The sequence below is a fragment of the Phalaenopsis equestris genome, unplaced genomic scaffold, assembly GCF_001263595.1.
Source record: "Phalaenopsis equestris unplaced genomic scaffold, ASM126359v1 Scaffold000294, whole genome shotgun sequence".
Classification (NCBI taxonomy): Eukaryota; Viridiplantae; Streptophyta; class Magnoliopsida; order Asparagales; family Orchidaceae; genus Phalaenopsis; species Phalaenopsis equestris.
In genome coordinates this window covers 101,159-125,888 of record NW_018164736.1, presented here as the reverse complement: position 1 = coordinate 125,888, position 24,730 = coordinate 101,159, and the positions used below count along the sequence as shown (strand labels likewise).

Below are 24,730 nucleotides of genomic sequence, written 5' to 3'. Positions count from 1 at the left end.
ACTTGATATTTTTAGATAACTTGTGAATATTAATGTCTAATATCAATATTAATGTATTTTTTTTTAAAAGAAAAAAATGCATAACTTGATATTTTTAGATAGATATATCTGTAATATATATTTATAACCAATCAGCCTCTAAAATCCTTCCCAATCAACTTTTTCACCCGGAGGCTTTTGCAGTTCGAATGTGTTGAATATAAGAGCTACTAAAGAGCCCAATTATTATGTATTTGCATATCTAACCCTTAACTCAAAACTTATTTTTTACATGTATGCCACCCAAATCTTTAATATTATATAACAAATACCACTATTTTGACTTTTAAATGGTCATGGGTAAAGTAGCGTATATGTCAAAAATGACGTCTAGGTATTAAAAATGTAAATACATAGGAATTAAGTGGCATGCATGTAAATCTTCCCAAATCTATTCATTGTGATGATGGAATCCTGGAAGAAGAGAAGTGATGAACCCAATAACAAACATCTGGATCTCCTTAAGAACATACCAAAAATGGTTTTGATTTCGCCGACCAGCCTCCGGCGGATTCTCGTTCGCAACAGCAGGCAGCTGATCATTCTGGTTATCAGCTTGGTGATTTCCTTCTGCAAATAATCAATGCAAAAAAAAAAAATTACAACAACAATAACAAGCTTTTATCCTACTAAGTGGAGAAATGCAAAAAAATACTGAATTACAAAAAATTAAAGTAGATGTTTAGGTTTTGAATTTCATGCAAAAGAACAAGGACTAAAATGTCAAAATACTACCCAGACTACTTCCATGGTGCCATTTTAGTTTGTTCCTATACCATGTTAAACGGAAGCTAAAATAGTCCACACTAGGGATTATTTCACATATTGAAAAAAATTGAGGACTAAATTAATACTTTACGAACTCTAAAACTAAAATGAGTCCTTGCAAACAGTCGGGGAGATCATTTCGACATTTTTCTCGAAGAATGAGTTACTTCTCACTTGTTTCCAACAATACTCTCAAACATAATCAATTATATGCTCACTCTACCGAGAAATATTGTTTCTACTTTGGGGCATTTGTATATGTACATGCCGCCCAATTCCTATGTATTTACATATCTAACACCAAAACTTTATATTTATGCCACCCAAATCTTTCATATCACATAAAAAATACCACCATTTTAACTTTTCACAAGTGAAATACACCTTTTTCATGCATAGGTAAGGTGGCATGTATGTAAATATTAAAATTTAGATGTTATATATGTAAATACCATATCATTGAGAAGTATTTATGTAAATAGTCCTACTTCAGCTCCATCCTATAACTAGAAAGCTCATCGTGTCGTTTATTATGAATCAACAAGATAATTACCAGGCCGAGGTTGATTGCCATCGACATGCCTCATTGGAGGTTGCTCGGCACGTAGCGGCGGAGCTCCGCCTCTTCGAATCCATCGGATCAAAGGAGTGAGGGCTCCAGTCTGATACCTGAAATGTTCTGAAACCTGAATCAGTCGTTCACTCAAAAACCACTGTAGATTAATCCAGGCTTAAATGAAGGAGAATTTACAGAAATCAGACACAATTCTTATGTATTTACATATCTCACACCAAAACTTTCATATTTACATACATGGCACTCAAATCTTAAATATTGCAAAAAAAATAGCAATATCACCACCTTTTAAAAGTGAAATATATCTTTTCATACAGAATCTTAAAGCTCCAAACTGCTATGTATGTAAATATGAAAGTTTAGGTGCGAGATATGAAAATACAAGAGAGTTGTTTGCTACGTATGTAAATTTCCCTAAATTAATTTGAGAATCATGGAAGAGACGAAATGACTCACAGATAGATGAAAGACGCAAATAGGACGAGGAGAATTAATCGCTGTCTCGATCCTTCTTGGCTGAACAGAAAGACGACAGCTGCGAGCTTGATGATGAGAGCCAAATCGAGCTGAAATGCGACGTGAAATCTCCTCACAATTACTGGTCTCTGTGGCCCTTGCAGTTGTCTTGCTTCCTGTCCCTGCTCCTCGCTGCCAGTGCCAGCAGAGTTTGTTCTCCTGGAAATTGCATTGTAAAACAATTTGGCCCGTTAATTGTTACGATAATGCACACTGGAATTAAGAAATCTTTATTGTGATTTCCATGCAAAAAAATCTCAGGGCACATGAACAAATATATGTATGGATGATGACGATTACTGAAAGGTGAAAAACATATTATCACAGGAAGATTTACATAAATACGGCTTAATTCTTATGCATTTACATACCTAACACCTAAATTTTAATTTTTACATAAATAACACCTTACCTATGCATGAAAAGCTGTATTTAACTTTTAAAAGTTTAACTTCTGGTATGTTTTATGTAATACGAAAAATTTGGGCGGTACAAATGTAAAAAAGCAAAGTTTGGGTGTTTGATATGCAAGTAAATAGGAATTGGGTGGTATGTATGTAAAGGCCCCATTATTTTAGCCATAATCAACGTGTGATATTATATTTATAAAATAAAGGGAAACATGATTGAGATATCATGCTTCTAGCAATATGGTTTGAAAAGATTTGAAGAAATGCCATATCAGATGACTAACAAAATTTGCAACTTTTATGACATCTTGAGTTATTTTGTAGACGATAAACTATACTTAGGTATACAATTCAAGATTTATAGAATAACACTTAGGCTCATTTAAGCATCAAGATTGTGCTATAGTTAAATAATCCTAGCTATATTATGTGGTTGGCCTTATATATAGCATTGAAAAAAACTTGTGTTGCGACAAATGACGGTAAAAGTGGGGAATAAGATTCAATTTATTTAAGTGAAAATTCCTGAAGCAAAGACTTGAGCACAACATTATATTTGCCAATTACACAAAGGATCAATCCAAACATTAAAATAACATCTTATATCCAAATCATAGTATACTTATAACCTTGGCTTTGTTGATGCCTATAGATGGCCTTTATAGATGGTGGACAGACTTTTTGGATATTCACAAAGTTCACAGAAAATTTGTGTAATTAGTCAAAATTTCTACATATTCCTTTATCTCTATTATTTGTCTTTTCAATATTTTGGATAAAGTTAGCAAGAATAGGAGAAGGATGAATTTGAAGGCTTTGCTATTTTGCTGGAGAAAATTAGAGAGTTTTAACTGATAAAATGGAAATTTATTGGGATTTTAAATTGAAATTTGAATTCGATTGGGATGTTTATGTGGAGAACAAGTGATTCTAGGAAGGACTCCTCTCCGTTCTAAATAAACAATGATTTTACCATTCTCTGAATGGTCATTTGATGCAAGAAAATTTTGTGATATAGATTGAAAAAAGAGAAAACATAAAGATAATTAGAATTAACAAGATATCAAGGTACACAACTCTCATGCCAATGCGAGGAGATAACCTAACTTGAAACTTTTCAAGTCTCACAGTTGATCAAATATCAAATACCAATATAGACAAGAAGCCTTCACATCAACAATGAAGATTCTATTCATACTATTAATAACATGACACATAATTCCAATATTTCAAATGAAGAAAAAAATAACAACAAACTAACAATTTAATAGCAAATTAATAAATTGCTGGCAAATTAACAGATGTCTAACAAGATGCAAACAAATTATTAACAAAATTACTAGAAAAATGGACTAATATTTCATGTATGAATGAAATGAAGAGACTTACGTAGGAATTTTAAAGGTAAGAGGGATAAGCGTGCTAGGAGGAAACCCAGGCATCATCCCCATAAATTGTGGATAAACAGGGACAGCATAAAGGCCAGGGCCATAATCGCTTTGGTCTAAATTTTGGGGAGGCGTCTGAACCGAAGAGGCGGTCTGAGAAGCCTCTTGACCGGTGCTTTGTGAACTATTTTGAGCCTGGAAAAAATTGCCGCAAACTAGTAAATTATAAATATTATAAAATGTCAAAAGATAAGGAAAATAAGTATTGCATGCAATTTCATGAATCAGATGCAAAACGGATGCATGACGTTTGTAACTAGTCCTTGCATGGTTACTAATATTTAGTGTTAATAGTATCTTAACAAGCAACAAACATAAAAACCCTAAGAAAGAAGATTATTACTACTACTAAAAAAACAAGGGAAATTTACATATCTAGCACACAATTCTTGTGTATTTACATATCTCACATCCAACTTTTCATCTTTACACACAGCAAAACTAGCAAAATAAGTGGGTATTATGTAATAATAGCATGTGAATTAATGTGCATTGTTAAACATGCTGTACAATACAACATGAAAAGTGATAATGCGCACATCATGGACGAGAACAACTAGTGGTAACAAACAAAGGAATTGCAAAATAAACTTAAAGGTTTGCTCAAATAGCGTTTGTCTTTCTTAGTTAAACTCATTATGAACTCTGACATAGCTTCGAATCAATTAGGCACTTAACCAAGCTTAATGAAAAACATATTAGCATTACTTACAACAAAACGTTTATAAAACTTCAATTACCAGTGCAAACATACAATAACCAGCACCAAGCATCACATACACATTCCGTACTTTATGGTTCATAGAGATTAGGAATCCTCGTAGCAAGGTGAAATAAAAGAAACGGAAGATTTACATGCATGCCACCCAATTCTTATGTATTCATATATTTTGATTTTCAGAATTTAAAGGAATAATATTATTGATATGAAACGGGGTATAAGTAATCCTTACAAGAATCCTAGAATAGAAAAGACAATAAAAAAAGAAATAACAAGAAAAGAAAGATATAACACATATATCTCTAATTAATCAATTCATATTAATTAGTTGGAGATAAGGAAAACAACATAAAGCATAAAATAGGAAAGGAAATAACTTCAATCAAAGAAAATAAAATTAACCATCATATCTTCTAACATGAATAAATTATTTCCTAATATAAGTTCTAACACTCCCCTTCAAGTTGAAATATGATTCAAAACCATGTTCAACTTGGACTTAAAAACATCAAACAATGGGCAAGGAAGATTCTTGAAGTCTTCATCCCATACTTGACAATCAACCCCAAGAGCATTTAAGAATATGTTTAGTTGACTGCAGTTTCTGCAGTGTCTGTAGATAGGCGAAAGACTCCTACAGATACTACTGCGGGAAAGTTTGCAGAAAGTTGACAGCCAAGGAAAAGTTGAAGGGCATGGCCTGCAAAGATAAAACTCCGAAGGAGAGCCTACTGCGGGAAAAAACTCTGGAGGAGGGCCTGCTGCAGGGAAAAGCTCCGAAGGAAGGCCTACTGCAGAGAAAATTTCGGAGGACCTGCTGCAGAGAAAATTTCGGAGGAGGGTCTGCTGCAGGGAAAATTTCGGAGGAGGGTCTGATGCAATAAGAAAAGGCTCCGTAGGAGCGTCCACTATAGGAAGAATTCGGGTAGAGGACTTGTTACACGAAAAACTCCGGAGAAGGGCCTGATATAGAAAAAAGCTACAAAGAAGAGTCTGATGCAAGAAAACATTCCGAAAGGGGACTTGATGTAGGAAAAGACTACGAAGAAGGCCTACTGCAGAGAAAATTTCGGAGGACCTGCTGCAGAGAAAATTTCGGAGGAGGGTCTGCTGCAGGGAAAATTTCGGAGGAGGGTCTGATGCAATAAGAAAAGGCTCCGTAGGAGCGTCCACTATAGGAAGAATTCGGGTAGAGGACTTGTTACACGAAAAACTCCGGAGAAGGGCCTGATATAGAAAAAAGCTACAAAGAAGAGTCTGATGCAAGAAAACATTCCGAAAGGGGACTTGATGTAGGAAAAGACTACGAAGGAGGCTCTGTTGCAGAAAAAATTCAGGTGGAGGATTTGCTGTAGAAAAAGCTCCGAAGAGGGGCCTAATACAGGAAAAAATTCCATATGAGGATCTAATGCAGGAAAAGGCTCCTGAGAAGGGTTGTGCAATAATTCTTTTCTCTTTTGCTTCACAAGCCCGTCTTACCTCTGCAATAGGGGAACTCTTCTCTACAGGTATTTTCATCTTCCTAGCCTCTAATAGTCTTTGAATTTCATCTGGGCCTTTAGCAACAACATTGCAGGATCACTCCAGACAAACGGGGCAGAGATCAGTATCATTACAAAAGATCAAAGATTGCAAACCCTACTCTCTTGCAATATTAAGTATGCCCACTAGAGACAATGTGAGATAATTTAACGACGGAAAAACTAGTATGTTTGCATCATAATTGGGCACAAGTAAATGCTCAACTATAGTGGTAACGTCAACCAGAATCTGATTGTTATAGTTCAATGTTAATCGGCTAGAACCTTCTAGACAAGAGTAAGTGGCAAGATCTAAGATTCCCTCCACAAGCTGCATAATGCAAAGGAGTGATTCCTGCTTCGATCAAATTCATCAAAGAACCATAATGAAATGTCACGGCGACAACATTGGCATGCAAATCAAGCAAAAGTTGAACGCTCAACATAAAACTTCAAAGCAGCTTTGTTAAGAGCAGTGATACTACCATCAGTTAGCTTGCTAATAAATTTTGCTAGGGCAATCTAAACATGTATAGTCTCAAAGATAAATCAAGGCTATTGCTCCTGCTACATCCATCTCTATCCTCAACCTCAAGAGAAGTTGTCGTCGAATAGGGAGCGCTAGGAACAAAGTCAGCAACCAAAAGCCTTATGCACCTAACATGGCCATCCATCACTATAAAGTGCAGCATCATCCTATCACTCAGATAGTCTGCTCTATTAACATTGCAGCGATAGAGCAACAGCATCTACACAACCTCCCGTGTCAACAAGCTTGCATCAAGGCCGTCTGACCGCAATAATTCATAAAATTTACGTCCGTCCCATTGTCTAGCAACAGCGTAACCATATCGTTGTGGCCCTTTGCGACGGAGAAATGGAGTGGAGAATTGAGACATTTGAAGGTCGAGTACTTGGCTAGACAAGGGTTGAATTCGAGCAACATGCGAGCCTCAATAAGGTCACCATCCCTCCCTACTAACACAAGACGTTCCCCGTAAGTGGAGCAACCCAGGGAGTTTCCCATTGTTAACTACGTCGTTGGCAATGGATCTCTAAGCCGACGATGCCTCTTCCAAGACCTCTCTTTGTCTCTCCTGTGTCTAGCTTTCTTTGTCAACCTTTCACCACACATCTACGTCGTCGAGGAAAAAAAAAAGCAAACCCACGATGTATTTTCTCCCTATTAGAAGTTATTTTAGAAAATAATTTATTTCTGCGAAAAGTTATGAGAAAAGAATTATTTCCTTAGATTAAAGAATTATTTCCATTCCTATTATATATTTATTAACTTGAATTAAGAATTATTTCTGCAAAAAGTTATGAAAAATAAATTATTTCCTTAGATTAACGAATTATTTCCATTCATATTATATATTTATTAACTTGAATTAAGAATTATTTCATTTCCTATTTAGGCTTTCCTATTTTATGTTATTTTATTTATCTCCTATTAATTAATATGAATTGATTATTGGAGATTAGGTGACATATCTTTCATTTCATGTTATTTCCTTTTTATGAACTTTCATATTCTAGAATTCATGTATGAGGACATATCTTTCATTTCATGTTATTTCCTTTTTATGCACTTTCATATTCTAGGATTCATGTATGAGTTATTTATACCCCTTTTATATCAATAAAAAGATCTCGCTTTATTCTGCATTATTCTAAATTTCAACATACTATCCCAACAAGGTTATCTACCCTAGCCTCCGGTTCTCTTCCAGAACCTCCAGACTCCCTTTCTGTCATTCTCCGTGTGAGAAGGGAGGGGCACTCGTCTTGGTATTTGAAACAGTCATTTTTTTCTTCTCTCTACAGGGAAGCAACAGCAAACCATAGCAGTCGAGGTGAGGCGATCAAGGATTGGACTCTACTCTGGCGCCACAACAACGACCCGACTGCTCTCTATGTGCACGATCAAGAATCCCCGAAACAATCGAACATGCGATGAACACGTCACTTTGCACTACGCTATGTCGCGATGGAACTAAGGAACTGACGGTCGAGCATCTGCTCTCAGCTTTAGAGGCATGTGGGGTGGATAACTACAGGATTGAGATTGAAGGGGACTAGGAGGGCCTCCTGCAGTTTTTTCTAGCAGTTGTCCCTTTTGGTTGGTTTTCCCTACTGCTGGCCTGCTCTGCATTCATCCAGCCCTTCCTGGTTTCCAACACAGCCACCGGTCTTCCATGCAAGCACAACCGGTCTTCTCCGCTTGTTTTTTGTAGCTGCTGATTTTTTACGTCTATTTCGTGTAACAGTTTGGCTTCCTGGTTTCCAGCAGTCCGACTTCCCTAATTTTCTGCCAATCCCTACACTTGGAGGTGTGTTTTTTCTAGAGGTCCTTCCCACTGTTTTTTGGCGTTTATTCCCTGCAGCAGTCCGACTTCTCGATTTCCTGCAGTTCGGCTTCTCTGATTTCCTGCAGTTGTCCAGATTTTCAACAGTACAACTTTCCTGATTTCTTGCAGTCTTACAACAACAGTCCTCTCTTATCACTACTCTGCATCTCAGCTGGTGTTAGGCTTCTCAAGAGCGATCCCCTCAATATTGACCAATCTACTCTCACTGACAATCTATTCTTGTGACTAGGAACCCTGGTGATGAGGTCTTCTCTGGTTTTACCAGCAAATAGAGGGAGCTTAAGGCAGTTGTCATTTCCACGGGCGTCCATACATTCTTTGACGAGGCCACCCACCTTGTTGACAACAACAATCAAGTTGGCCAAGTTCCCCCCTGCAATGGGTAATCCCTGCATTTGCTCCATCGCCATTGGCATGCTTGTAGAGGTTATAGTCATGTATCCTAAACAACATTGCAAGTACAATCAACCTGCCTATCCTCTTGATTGGAGGCATCCTAATCGCCTGCCCACTGCCTAGTCAGTCACTATGGTTGTTGGATCTCATTGGTTATCACAACAATGTGCACTTACGAAAAGGATGAGCATCATGGTTGGGATGCTTGCAGATCCTAAAAAGGCAAGTGCTAGCATCACTGAGGTCTACTTCCTTTTAATCTTGTTGACAAGAGGACTGTTCTAACTTACAATGATACTCAAGATCACCGACACCGTGTCAACAAAGGTGCTCCTGAACAGAAAAGGCAAGTGCTAGCATCACTGAGGTCTACTTCCGTTTAATCTTGTTGACAAGAGGACTGTTTTAACTTACAATGATACTCAAGATCACCAGCACCGTGTCAGCAAAGGTGCTCCTGAACAAGAACAGATTCTTAGCCTATCCAATTTCGGGGAGGATGTTAAGAATAAGGATCATAAATTTGTTGAACATGAGCTTTGATCTCTTAAGTTGCTATCCAAAATGTTCCTCTTCTAGAATCATTCATGCAACATGTCCTCCTCTGGAGTTTTTCCTGCAACAGGTCCTCCAAAGTTTTTTCCTGTATCCGACCCACCTCTGGAACTTTTCCTGCAACAGGACCTCCACCGGAATTTTTCCTACAACAAGCCCTCATCCGGAGTCTTTTCCTATATTAGGCCCTCCCTCGAAGTTTTTTCCTGCATCAGACGCTCCTTTGGAGCCTTTCCTACATCATGCCCTCCTCCAAAACTTTTCCTGCATCAGGCCCTCCACCGAAACCTTTTTTCTATAGTTCTTTATAGGTCATACTTTGTAGATTTTTCTTGCAGGTTGTCTACTTCCCTAAAAACTCTCCTACAACAACACCTATAAGAATCTTTCGCCTGACTACAAACATTGTAGGAATTGCAGTCAAATACAACCGTTGTCAACTAGAAATGAGTCATTTCCTACAGGTTGTCTACTTTACTGCAAACTCCCTTGCAGCATTACTTGTAGGAGCTTTCTGTCTGCTTACACACTGCATGAACTAAAGTCAAAGACAACCGCAGTTATCTACTTTCTCTGCAAACTCCCCTGCAACATCAACTATAAGAGCCTCCCGCCTACCTGCAGACACTGCAAAAACTACAATCAAAGACAACCGCAGTACAGGATGAAGACTTCAAGCTCTACTTCATCTCTCTCGCTCATTGTTTGATGTTTTCAAATCCAAGTTAAACATGATTTTCAAGTTAAGAGGGAGTATTAGAAGTTATCTTAAGAAATAATTTATTCCTGCGAGAAGTTATGAGAAATAAATTATTTCATTAGATTAATGAGTTATTTATTTCCTTGGTTTAGGAATTATTTCATTTCTTATTTTAGACTTGTTTATTTTATGTTATGTCATTTATCTCTTAATAATTAATATGAATTGATTGTTCGATATATCAGGTGAAATATTTTCATTTCATGTTATTTCCTTTTCATTGAATTTCTTATTCTAAAATTTATGTAAGAGTAATTTATACCCTTGAATTGATTGTTCGATATATCAGGTGAAATATTTTAATTTATACCTCATTTCTTATCAACAAAAAGATCCTTCTTTATTCCACATTATTCTGAATTTCAACACACCCGGATCATATTGTAATTATAAGGACATGGAATTAATCCTCTAAATGAGAAAGCGTCCCTCCCTTTTTGCAGGGAGGATGGCAGGGAGTCTGATGGCTCTAGAGGAAGGGCCGCTAGATAGGGTAGGGAATTTGCTCTAATACCATTATAATTATCAGAATTTAGCGAAACAATATTATTGATATGAAACTGGATATAAATAACTCTTATATGAATCCTATCATAGGAGAAGCGATAAATAAAAAAAAAGAAAAGAAAGATATTAACACATATAATTAATTAATCAATTCATATTAATTACTTAGAGAAAAAGGAAACAACATAAAGCATAAAATAGGAAAGGAAATAACTCTAATCTAAGGAAATAAATTTATTCCTCATAACTTCTAATAGGCATAAATTATTTCCTAATATAAGTTCTAACATTATATCTAAACATCTAAACCTCAAGTTTTAGTTTTTTACACACATACGACCTTACCTCCTTACCTATGCATGAAAAAGTGTATTTTATATTTTGTTAAAATAGTGGCATTTTTATTGTGATATAAAAAATTTAGGTGGTAGAAATGCAAAAACTAAAGATTTGGTGTTAGATATGTAAAAACATGGAAATTGGGTGGTCTGTATGTAAATGACCCAAAAAAATATATCCAACTAAATTTCAGGGCAAAAAAGAAAGCATTCAGCTGAGTAAAATCTTGATTTCAAATTAAGAATAGACAAAAAACAAGAACCAAAGTACCATGAAGATAAACATAGGCTCAAGTTAATCTTAAGGGGGAGAAAAAGGCAGTAAGAACAAAATAGCACATATTTATCCCATATTCAGGCACCATCAAAAGATGCATGAAAACCAAGTTATCAGTATACAACATCTTTATAAAAAGAGGCATTTACAAACATAACACCCAATTCTTATGTATTTACCTATCTAACACCTAAACTCTGATTTTTACATTAATAACACACAAAATTTTCATATCACATCAAAAATATTATTAGTTATTTAAAAAAAAGTGAAATACACTTTTTTATGCATAAGTAAGGTGGTATGTAAAAATTGAAATTTAGGTGTTAGATCTGTAAAATACACAAGAATTTAGTTGCATGCATTAAAATCTTCCTATCAATATGGCAGCATCCTAGAAAAATCAGGTAGATTCAACTATCCGAAGAAATTGATACGTTATAATAACAATGAAACCTCCAGACAAAATGCTGAATGCCTAGATGAACATCGCAAAACAGACGAGTCAAGGATCAGGGCTCTACCTAGAAGTCGCTTTAGTTTCTTGTTTGAAGCGACGAAAGTAACTAATAATAGAGAAATTTACATACATGACACACGATTCTCATGTATTTATATACCCAAAGTTTGATATTTACACTTAAAACACTATGGTGTCATAAATCTAAGCATGAAAATGTATATTTCACTTTTAAAAAGATAATGATGATGGTATTTTGATGTGATGTTAAAAATTTGAGTGGTATGTATATAAATATGAATGTTTTGGTGCTAGATAAGTAAATACATGAGAATTGTGTGGTATGTGTGTAAATGCCTCCCTAATAATAACAGCAGAGACAAGCACCAGTTCCAACCAGACTCCCTCAGATCACTTCTTTTTCTCTACCCAAACCTCCCGGTTTTATCTCTTCCTAGTCAATCCTTTCATTACATTTGTCTCTTTGGCAGAGCACAGTTTAAAAATAGGGTCATTTACATACATAGCTCACAATTCTTATGTATTTACACATCTCATGCCTAAAATTTCATATTTATACATAAATCTTTAATATCGCATAAAAAATAACAATATTACCACTTTTTAAAAGTGATGTACACCTTTTCATGCATAGGTTTAAAGCACCAAGGTGCCATGTATGTACATATGAAAGTTTAGATGTGAGAAGTAAATAAATAAGAATTGTGTGCTACGTATGTAAATTTCCCTCAAAAATAATTTGTCCATATTCTCTGCATTACGATTTAATGATTCTTGAGTACCACTTAAAACATTGAAACCATCATCATCAACACAAATTGGAAGGCAATGAAAGAATAATGCTAACTTTGCCAGTTCCAACAGACGTGACCTAGAAAATAATGCAAAGCTTGAACGAGAAAAGAAGCAAGAGGGAGACAAACACGTGCAATTTCGCAGCATAGCACAAGGCAAACGCCGGAAAACAGAAAAGGAAATAAAATAGCACACATTGATAAAGATAAAAAGAATGAGAGACAGACTTTTTTTTTTCCGGCAATGAAAATAGGTTAAAGACAAAATCTAGGCAAGTATTAACAATTCCGAAACATAACATTACCAGACAAAGCATTATAAAACAATTAGAGAGAAAATTTTGGTACTGTCGAGTGTCGACTGGATAAAACTATGAAGCATTGCAAAAGATGTCACAAAGAGTACACTGAAGAAGTAATTGTGAGTAAACTACTGTAGAAACTACAAATGAATTCCTGAAAAAATCTAGGAAAATTTATATATCTAGCACATAGTTCTTATGTATTTACATGTCTCACACCTAAAATTTCTTATTTACCAAGCACTTTGGTTCATTAAATCTATGCATAAAAAAAAGATGTATTCACATTTTAGAAGTGGTAATAGTGCTATTTTTTATGTGACATTGCAGATTTAAGTGCTGTGTGTAAATAGGAAAGTTTAAGTGTGAGACATGTAAATAAATAAGAATTGGGGGCTATGTATGTAAATGCCCAAAAAAATGATGAGCAAGGAATAAGACATTCAACATAAGCAGCAAGAAATGCAGATAAAGATTGGCCATAGTCCGGTAAAGACTTAAACAAATGTTAAGAAAGCATAAGACAGCATTTAAGAACAGTGGCTAGAAAATTAAGCTGAAAATGAGTCATATTTTGACTGGACTCGCCTAAAATCAGGCCCAACTCGCAGTGTAATCAGTATCCATCTCACTAAACTAACTATTCCAATCCTGTGACTATTTTATTGAATAGGAATCATTCATGTTGTCCAAGGAGTAGAAAAGGCGTTATTTGCCTATATTCTTGAAACATAAACAATGTAACAATAATCTGGCATTTTGGTATGAGGTACTGTTGGTAAAATATTTGTTTTAGTAATTATAATTTGATGGTTGGATATTGAAGCTTGGGGTTGAATTGTCAAAATGAAAGTCTTTATGTTTTGCTTGTTGGGGCTTGTGGAAAATTTGCAATTCAAAATTGTATAGGGGTCTTTAAAAGATCAACTAGATGAGATAAAGGTTGGATTTTGTATGTTAAGGCTGAATTATAAATATGAAAGTTTCTATTGTTATTGGGGCTTAATGTAAATATGGATTTTGAAGCCGCATCGGGATCTCTAGAGAGAGAAAGAGAGAGAGAAAAGGCAGTGAGTGAAAAGAATGGTGATGGCAGTTAAAAGTTGTTCGAAGTTATATTGGAAAATAATTTATTCCTATTAGAAGTTGAGAGAATTAGATTTATTTCCTAATACATATAAAGGTACATTCTTTACACCAAGTTTATGCTTTAAAAGAAAAGCAAAATCTTAATAGCAAATGATATTTAGAGGGAAAACGGAAATGATGGGCATAGCTAGAGTTTGATATAAAGGTGAAAAATAAAAAAGAATAATTAAATACTATTTTAAAATGGAAATGAAACCATGGCTTGAATTATGATATTATTATTATTACTATTATTGATATTATTAATGAATTTTCTTGTGGTCGAGAGCGTAAAAAATGGAAAAAAAATAGTAAATAAATAAATATAAATGAGTCAGATGGGAGTGCAACAAACGCCCTTTAAGCCAACATGGCCATGGTAGCATTACATCTTTCATGAATAATGTCAATCATGGAAGATGATGTTATCTACCACTTCAGAGTCAGAAGATAAATTAGATATAAGAAACAAATATAATACTCTTTATTATATGATTCCTCATAAAAAAAATCACATAATTAAATCATGGAGACCACCAAGCCTCCATGCGGTCATCTTATCAAAGCACATTTTCATCCATTTTCATCATATTTATACATGCATGGAACAATCACAACCAATTTATAATATTAATAAAAAATATAAATTAAATTTAAATTTGAAAAGATGAAAGGAACGAGGGGCTAGTCACTTCATCTTGGATCTGAAACCACCATAAGAACATTGACATGGAGGCATCTCTTGGCTTTCATGGCAACTCTTAACAAGGATTTACATCATTCCATGAAAAGCCTAGCTGCGTGTATATGATGGTAATTCTCATTAAAAACAATAATGTCTTAAAGTTGCCATCATAAACAAACTAATTTACATTTTGCCGTTGAAGCTTGTCATTTTTTTTCTTTTGCTTTTTGACCTATTTATTTGTATGTACGGTACATTTCTTACTCAAAGTGCCACATCAATAGGTTCCTTGGTAACGACTTCCTGGTCGCTCAATAACCAAGCGCAAGTGCACCCATCCACTTGCCAACACACTCCTAAACCATGCATACCTAACAATTTTAGCATATTCTTTCATTTCTAATTTCTCCTATTTCTATATTTCTAATTAGATTATATTTTAGAGGGAACTCTTTTTATCTTGTTATTTTCTATTTTCTGTAAGTGTTTGATTCACACTCCATATTCTGAGAAATATTTACCATTTGAAAAGAGGAAAAAAATGAAGTCTTTGTCCAAACAAATGCGTTGAGAAAAGGGCAGATGTATATAACCTTTCAACGAGAGTGTATTTTTCAAATCTCTCAAAATGGAATAAGTTTGCTAATGTTATTGTGTTTAGAGACTTTGTTCAAGATTTTATGATCACCGAGTGTTGTTTCATCTTCCTTTTGTGAGTGACGTGTTTGTATCTTGCTCAAGAACAGATGATGGATCCTCTTAATGCCCATACCTCATAATTTTGTCATTCGGCCGTTGTTTCAATTTAAATAGCCGTTGAAATCGCTGCTAAATGCTGTCCAACAGCCAGTTTCAGCCACCGAGAGCCTCATACGCCTTCCATACATCTTTGACCTCCCATATTTTCATTCACTTTCCATTCTATAACTATCTCTTAGCAAAACCTGCTTCCTAAACACCTTCTAAGAGCCCTAGGAAGATGTCAAACACACTCTCAAGTGTTGCGTGAGGTGAAGAAAATGCGGAAACAAATTCAAGAGATCCAGAGCAAAACATAGAACAAAAACGCACAAAATAAGAAACAAAGAGAATACAAGATTTAACATGAAAAAAACCCCAGAATAAGAAAAAATCACAGTCATACCACACCAAGAAATCCACTATGAAAAAAATGAGGAGAATCGTACAAATTACTCCACTCAAGCCTCTCCACATTTTGAAACACTTCAGGATATTTTTTTTCTCCTTTGTACAAAAGAAAACTCGAAATACAACACACACATCCCATTAACAAAGATGACGCAATAAGTAAGAACTGCTCAAAACCAATTATGGACGTCGCGGGGCCCCGATATAGCACTGCGGTGCTCCAATGGGCATTGGGATGCAACAATTTCACACTCCCAAGTACTAATCCGGATTGCACTCTGGTGCTGCATCTAGGCGTTGGAGTGTCATACTCTACGATTTTGAACCTATATTGGGCGCTGCGGGGCATCTTTGAGGCATTGAGGCGCTAGGTACAAAAAATAAATTTTTTCGAGGGCAGCACACACGAACCAAAGGGACCCCACCCCCACCCTCATCCCCAACCCCATAACAAACTCACCGTCACTAGAATTAGAAGGCGTTCTCCTATATAGAGGGTACAAGTCCTATCATTAGTCTTTATGATAACCATCCTTAAGAATAGTCATTTAGGAAGATACATCCAAATCTAAGTCGCAATTATCAATTTGGGAATCTTCCCTCTACTTCCTTAAGGTAATATTAGCATATTCTCTTTCTTAGGTCAATTCCTTTAGTCTCTCCTTATAGATTGTTGTTGATTAGTCTCTCTTATCGTTGGGTAGTACCTCCTTCGTGGATTAGAAGCCTCATATGCATATCACCATTTCGATGACATCAAGATGCCTCTAATGTTTTGTTATTTAACCCAAACATGTGGACCTAGATGCTTGCTAATCTACTTGAGCCTATCTCAATTGATTATATCTAGTGTCTAAATCCCTTATATTGAACCAAGGAACATGAATGAACATCATTGGTTGTGAGATTTCCTAGGCACATCATTTAAGATGTAATTAAGCATGGGGGTTATGCTCATGAGAAATTAATACCCCACAATATTTTAGATCCACTTCAACATCTCATACCATTACGAGAAAATTTTTAGAACATTCTTCTCAATTTGCATTCCAATTGATTCTTTATGTTAGGAAAAAGCTTAAGATAATTTTTCATTCTTTGGAGTAATAGGATCAATCTGTTGCCATAATGCATAAAGTTGTTTTGAAGCCTGCAATTTTTTCAACAAATGCATCGTCAGTTAAAGCATCATTTACATAGGTGTTGTCAACATGTACACGACATTTTTGATAGAGTTATCATGGATGGAGGCCTCATTAATGTAGATGGATGCAGTGTTTGTAGACATCATGGATGTAACTAGAAGTAGAAGCAACAATAAAAACTTTATTAGCTAATAATTCAAGAGAACTAAGAAGAAATTGACAATTAAGTTGAAGGTGATAAAGACATCGCCAATTGATTCAAAGATTTGGCCAATCAATTTGAAGATGACCATAAAGATGAGTCCAGATTGATTTGATGATGGCAGGCCTCGTCAGGACCAAAGTTGATGGGCTAAGTATGATAACACCATTTGGGCTGAAGAACACGCCGCTAGCACGAGTGGGGAAAATGAATAATGGACGGAAAAGTTGATGGCAAAACCATGGGTTGGAAAACATGCAAAATAAACAAAATATACTCTCATTTAATGTGTACTTCTCATAAAATGACCAAAATATATTGAATAAAATAAATATTAATAATTAATGTTGATATTTATTTGAGTTTATATTTAACTTCCCAAACCAAATCCTTTTTGACATATGTAATGTCAATCCATCTTCCATATATCACTGGCCATCACATGGTTTTCAGAAGGTACCAATTTGTCATGACTAAAATTGAAACAGTTTTATATAACTAAAACTGAATCACTTTGATGAGAATATTAAATTCCTTAATGTTCAGCATATTAACACAGATCAACGAAGCATAAACTAACAAGGCATGCGCAAAAAAATCATGCCATGTAAATCAGAATAGATCAAAATAAACAAATTAGAAAACTAAATCCTATCATGGAGAGTTTTTTTTAGCAAAAGTTCTCTAGAAACAGTAAAATCGCCAACCATTGGGGCAATTTGGCGGCCATGAAGAAGCATTTTCTTAAATTAAAAGTTGGTTTCTTGTGTTCTATTGACATAAACATCTTATAAAAGATTAAAAAAAATAAATAAATACAACAACAACAAACTTTTATCCCATTACGTGGGGTTAGCTACATGAATCATTTTTCTCCATTGTGTCCTATTTTCATTTAATTCTAATAAATTAAGATCATTTTTTATACAATATGTCCAAGTCTTTCTAGGTCTACCTGTGTCTTTATTAACATAAGTTGAATCTAAAACACCTGCTCTCATAATCGAATCATCAGAGTGTTGACGTTTGATGTGAACAAACCATCTAAAACGACCCTCTCTAATTTTGCCGCTACTAGAGCTACACCAACCCTATCACGGACATATTCATTTCACATTTTGTCTCTAAGTGTAAAGCACTAAGCATTCTTTTCTCGACAACACTTAAATTAGTATTATGCCTCTCTTTTAAAGGCCAACATTCAGTGCCATAGAACAATGCAATTCTCACCACCATCTTATAAAATTTTCCTTTCAGTCTAAGCGGTACTTTTTTATAACAAAATAGGTCTGAAGTATTCCTCCACTTCAACCAACCAACTCAAACTCTACTAATAACATTCTCATCTATATCACCATCACTTTGAACAATAGACCTGAGATATCTAAAGCGATCACAACTCTGACACTAAAGCTACTACTACTAAAATTACATTCCATGTATTCAATTTTAGTTCTACTCAAACAAAGGCCTTTAGAATCCAATGTAAACCTCCATAAATCAAATTTTTTCCTGAGTTTTCTCTCTAGTCTTATCCACGAAAAGGATATCATCAGCAAAAAGCATACTCCAAGGAACATCCTCCTGTAAATGTCTAGTTAGAGCATCCATAACTACAGCAAAAAGATAAGGGCTTAAATCCAATCCTTGATGTAATCCAATTGAAATGGGAAAATATTTGAAAAATACTGGGTCATCCCACCTACCTTTTGTTCGAACATAAGAGCTCTAGTATACATATATTTAATGACTTGAATATAAGTCATATCAACACATTTCTTCTCTAGAATTCTCCAGAGGATATCACTTGGAACCTTATTGTAAGCTTTTTCTGAATCAATAAAAATCATATGTATATCATACCTATTCTCTCTGAACTTCTCCATCAAACCTCTTAATAAATGTATAGCTTCCATAGTAGACCTGCCCGACATAAATCCAAATTGATTATGAGAAATCTTTGTAATGCGTCTTAACCTGTGTTCAATTACCCTCTCCCATAATTTTAAAGTATGACACATCAACTTAATTCTTCTATAATTTGCATACTCTTGTGCATCCCCTTCATTCTTAAAGATAAGGACCAAAATACTCTTCCTCCACTCCTAAGACACTTTTTTAGTTTTTAAAATAATATTAAAGAGATTAGTAAGCCCAAAAAACTCCCAAATTTCACACTTTAATTGAGATATCATTAGGTCTTACAGACTTTGAGCCCTTGATTTTCTTAAAGTCTTGTCAAATTTTTTCCTAATGGAACGATACAAACGAAACATTTTATTATTATAAATGATATTAAAATCACTAAAACCGATTGTACCTTTAGAAACTTCAATAAAAAGTTTATTGAAATAAGTCACCTACACATATTGAATATCTTTTTTTTAAGAAAAACACTTTTTGATTTCATGTTTACTAAACTTTACTTTTCTTTTCTCTTTATTTGGCTAGTTTATATATATAATTTTCACCCTCTATAGTATTTGATCTATTATAAAGATCACTAAAAGTAAAATTTTAGCATCACAGATTGTTCTCTTAGACTCCCTACGGGTCAGTTTATATTTTTCCAGTTCTCTATTGTTTTACATTTAAACTAATTTTTATAACATAACTTCTTATATTTAATCTTTTCTTGCATATTACTATTTCACAACCAACTATTTTTATTTATAGAAATATTTTCTTTTGAATCTCCAAGTACATCTTTCATCACTTGTTTAATAGCATTTGTTACTTTATCTCACATTGAATTTATTTCTTCATGAACATCCCAAATCCTGAAATCTTAAAGTTTACTCATAAAAATAATTTTATTTGTCTTTTAGGTGTTTCCATCTAACTCTACGACAATAATTCCTAGTATTTTTTATTTTATAACTCTTTATCTTAAAATCTAGAACTCATAATCGATGTTGAGTACTTAAATCCTCACTTGGAATGACCTTACAATTTTTTAAATTCTCGAAGATCTTTTTTTCTCATAAAAAAATAATCAATTTGTGTTTTATTAGATCCAATTTTATAAGTAATAATATGTTCATCTCTTCTCTTGAATAAAATATTAGCAATAATAAAATCATAAGCTAAAGTTAAATTTGATATGGCTTCATATTCTTCATTAATCACTCCAAAACTGTAGCCACTATGAATATTTCTAAAATCATTTACCATTCTACCAAAATGTCCATTTAAATCTCCTTCAATAAAAATTCTTTTTTCAGATGTATCACTTGTATTAAGTCTTCTAGGTCATTCTAGAATTTATCTTTAGAAACTATATCTAAACCTACTTGAGGAGCATAAACAATTATAATATTAAAAATCTTACTATCAACAATAATGTTAAGAGCTATAATTCTATCTCGAATTCTATTAATTTATACAACATTATCTTTCAAACTTTTATATATAATCACACCTACACCATTTCTAGTGTGACTTTTTCTAAAGATAAAAAGATAAAAAAATAAAACAAAAACAAAAACAGCATCTCAGAAATCATTCCCCATAAGTTTCTTCACTGAACATCAAAGTGCAAGGATAACATATGAAGTTTATCATCATTGATGCTGAATTTGGAAAAAACAAAAATATATGGCTTGGAGAAAAAAAGGGGCTATATAAATAGAAAATGGTAGCATAGATATACTGAAAAAAAGTTATATATCATGAGGAAAATAAGGAAAATAATGTGTTGAGCATTAATATGTTTTCAACACAGCAGTGAAGAGCCAAATGATCTTTTTGCCTCAATTGCCAAAAAGCAAATCAAAATAACAATTTAGTTCATGGCCCTTAACCCAACTATCTCAATTGTCAAAAGACTTGTAAATAATATTGTTGAGAATTTTCTTTGAATTCAACACCAAGCTAAATTAGTAAAAACAATTTTGATTATATAATCGTATTATTGGAACCTTGAAATAAATAACATGCAGGATACAGTTGCGAAAGTTTAACCAAAAAAATTTTATCAAGGAAGATGGAAGCAAACATAACCAGAATGTTAAGCTAATATTTAAAATAAAAAAATAATAATGTGAGAAATCTGTAACTCAAAATACAATTCAATTTTCACTACAAACTTGGTAGCAACAGGAAAAATAATGAAGAAAAAAAGCCAATGTCCAAAGGACAAAGGGCTATTTGGGATCACTTTTGTTTTTTTTTTCGATTTCTTTATGTTGTAATTTGAAATAAAACATGTTTGACATGTTAAAAGTATATTTAATTGTTATTAAAAACATTCAGAACAAAGTAGTTTTGAGAACTTTTTAAAAATTTTGATTTTTTTTAAAAGAAAAAATAAAAAAAATGTAAGAAAGGCACAAAACAAATTTATTTTAAAAAAAGAGCAAAAACAAAAATAAAAATTGAATATAAAATTCATTCCAAATAACCCTAAAGTTTCGGCTAAGAAAAGTTAACTCCAAAGAGAGATGACTCAATTATTGCCTAATAAAGATTAGACACTCCTGATCCTGCAACAAGAGATGTCATTCCACATGCCTCATATATGTTCTCGAAACCCTTACCATAGGAGACATTGGACATGACGTGTCTTATAGCTTGAATGTAGGAATAGTTAATCCTTAAGAGGTTATTTGCTATCCGATTTTAAGAAAAATATAAAAGTCAGTTAAATGTTGCCAAACATTCTGTTTGGGAATTTGAAATCCTACTTATGTTCTGGAACCTTTATTGGCGAAATCAAATTTTGTTAAATCTCACAATTCGCAGAATTTAATGGATTCAAGGATTTCTTACTTCAACAAATCTTATATCTTGAAGCAAATATCCAAACATAATACAAGGAGTTGGCAAAGTTTAACAATTTTCCTATCGAACTGTTTACAAATGTTAATCTTCTTAAGTTTTAATAAATCTATATTTTTTGTTAGAAGTTATATTAGAAAATAATTTATTCCTATTAGAGGTTATAAAGATTAGATTTAATTCCTAATATAATTATATAAGAAAATAAAACTAATCCTCGTGACTTCTAATAGGAATAAATTTCTATCATTTATATTATTCACTAAATCCTACTTGAGTTGAATCCTAGTAGTAGCTAAACAGCTTCTACTCTAAAGTACTTAACCATTTCAGATCAATCCAATCCATAAAAGATGGGAGAGACAGATCCATCAGCATTAGAAGTTGCATGCGAAGCAAGTTGTTGACCTCATTTTTGTGAGGTCTATCTCTTTCTTTCACTAGAACTTAGGGTTTTAATCCTAAGGTTTTCCGAATGGCTTTGCCCAAAGACTGGTATTGGGACTCATACCAATTAAAAATTTGAACAATTTATTGACTCTTGTGGCTTCATGTAGTTGAACTTAAATCCTCAAACTTGGGTTGAGTTGATTTATGTCAAATTATTGAAGCACTAGTTGAGTTTCTATGGGACTGAAATGTCCTAAGCAACCCCCTTTGACCCTAGAGACTTGGGTCATCTTGTTGGTCTTTTCTTTTAGGGCATTTAACTCACTCTCACCACATTTGGATAACCCCTCTTTAAGTTTTAAAAAAACTCATTCAATTATAAAGTTCTCCTTAAGCTAAAAAGAAGACTTACCCTTCAATAAAATAATTGACATAATAAAATCATCACCAAAATTCCATAACTTTTCAAAAAAAAAACATTAAATCAAATGAAATTGAAATCAATATAATTGAAAAGATTCAAAACTCGTAGAAAAAAAATTTTCCAAAATTTTCAAAATTAATAAAATTTAATTTCTCAAAATAAATCAATAATGTGAAAATAAAAGAGAGAGTTTTTATTTTTTTAAATTACCAATATATTTCAAAATTAAATTAAATTAAATTAATCATAAAAAATTTGAATAAAAAATTTGGAAAATAAGAAAATGGAAATAAAATTTAATAAAATTCAAAAATATAACTTTGAAAAATAATTCAATAATCAAAGTTAATAATAAAATTTAATAAGAAGAAATAAAATTCAAAAAGATAATAAAATGATATATTTTCAAATAATTTCATCAATAATTTTATTTTACTTTAAAAATTTCACTTAAATCCAATTTAATTCAAAACAAAATTTTGCAAAAAATATTCACTCCATTCATGCATGAAGCACTCATAAACTTACCCAATTGTTCATAATTTTCAAAAAGTAATAATTTTCATATAAAAAATATAATAATAATAAAAACAACATAAATAAGCTCACCCATTCATATACCCTCTCACATGGTCATCATTTCCAAGCTACTACCCAATTCTTTGAAGTTTCCTATTGGCCACCGCAGTGAAATGTTTTGACGGGGATCATAAGACAGATGTAATATCAACCAGCATGAATATTGTTTTCTTTTCATTGAGTTACTATAATTTAGAAATGTGAATGCTCCTAGGTTATCTTTAAATAACTCATTATTTGTTTTAATGCTTCTTTCAGATTTTAAACTTTTAACTAAGATGAATAGAAGAAGAGTTAGTGAACAGGACGAGAGAACAACAATCAGAAAGAAAAAACTTCATTGTTAATTAAATTACTTTCTTCGGTGACTCTTTCATGAATATTTGAATATTAAACAATTAGTGATATAAAAAAAGATGAATTTATTTTCACCGTGTCATACTCCAAGCTCCAAGTAGGGCTGTGACACCTATTTAATCCTTTCATTACATTTTCTCTTTGGCAGAGTAAATTTCCCATAAAAGAGGCATTTACATGCATATCACGAAATTCTTATTTATTTACATATCTCACTCAAATATTTAATATCACATAAAAAATTACACTATTACCACTTTTAAAAAGTGATATACACATTTTCATACATAAGTTAAAGCACCAAGGTGTTATGCATGTACATATAAAAGTTTAGATGTGAGATATGTAAATACATAAGAATTAACTAGAATAGATAAAGGTTGGATTTTGTATCTAAAAGCTGAATTATAAATATGAAAGTTTCTATCGTTATTGGGGCTTGAAGTAAATAAGCATTTTGAAGCCGCATGGATAGAAAGAGAGAGAGAGGGCAGTGAGTGGAAGGAACGGTGATGATAGTTAAAAGAAGGAAAATAAAATATGAGTGGAAAGGTAGAGAGTGAAAAAAAATGACGTAATGATGAGGAATAAGATAAGGAGAGAGATAAATGGCTGAGGCAAGAATAGATCTAAAGAGAGCAAGAATAGAGAAGGAAAGAATTTGATGTAATCTATATTTTTTAGTTTGGCGAGAAAACTCGTCATGTTTGCCTCATTCTGATGTCTATCCTTCTAATTAGTTCATCCTCTCAATCACTTCTACCAGCAATTATTGCTTGTTCTATTTTCATCCATATTCCTCAATTGAATTGGATGATTGCGCGTTTGAACCAAGATTATGGGGTTGTTTGTTTGGTGTAATAGGATGTAGAATAAATAAAAATACAAGGTTTGAAACAAGGCACATGCATAGTATTCATATGGAGGATTTGTACTACCCAAGAAAGTCCATTTGTATGAATTTCAAATTCACCCAAATTGGTGAATTTCAAATACAAAAAACTCAAAGCCCGGGGCTTTCTATCTCTGCACAATGTTGTCAATCATAAGCTCATCATCAACACAACTCCATACAACCATTGTCAACCCCGATATCACCGTACATGACCTC

At 33.4% G+C, this 24,730-nt stretch overlaps 1 protein-coding gene across 1 annotated transcript in view; it reads right to left on the bottom strand.

Annotated features, from left to right (window-relative positions):
* Nucleotides 1–259: 259 nt before the first annotated feature.
* The window catches only part of LOC110025198, a gene marked incomplete at its 5' end in the record, with an annotated part of 25,236 nt that continues 765 nt past the window's right edge, over nucleotides 260–24,730 (bottom strand). The window contains 4 exon segments of the mRNA XM_020725522.1: nucleotides 260–609; nucleotides 1,361–1,476; nucleotides 1,841–2,059; nucleotides 3,700–3,893. Coding sequence (XP_020581181.1) covers nucleotides 431–609; nucleotides 1,361–1,476; nucleotides 1,841–2,059; nucleotides 3,700–3,893 — 708 coding nt within the window.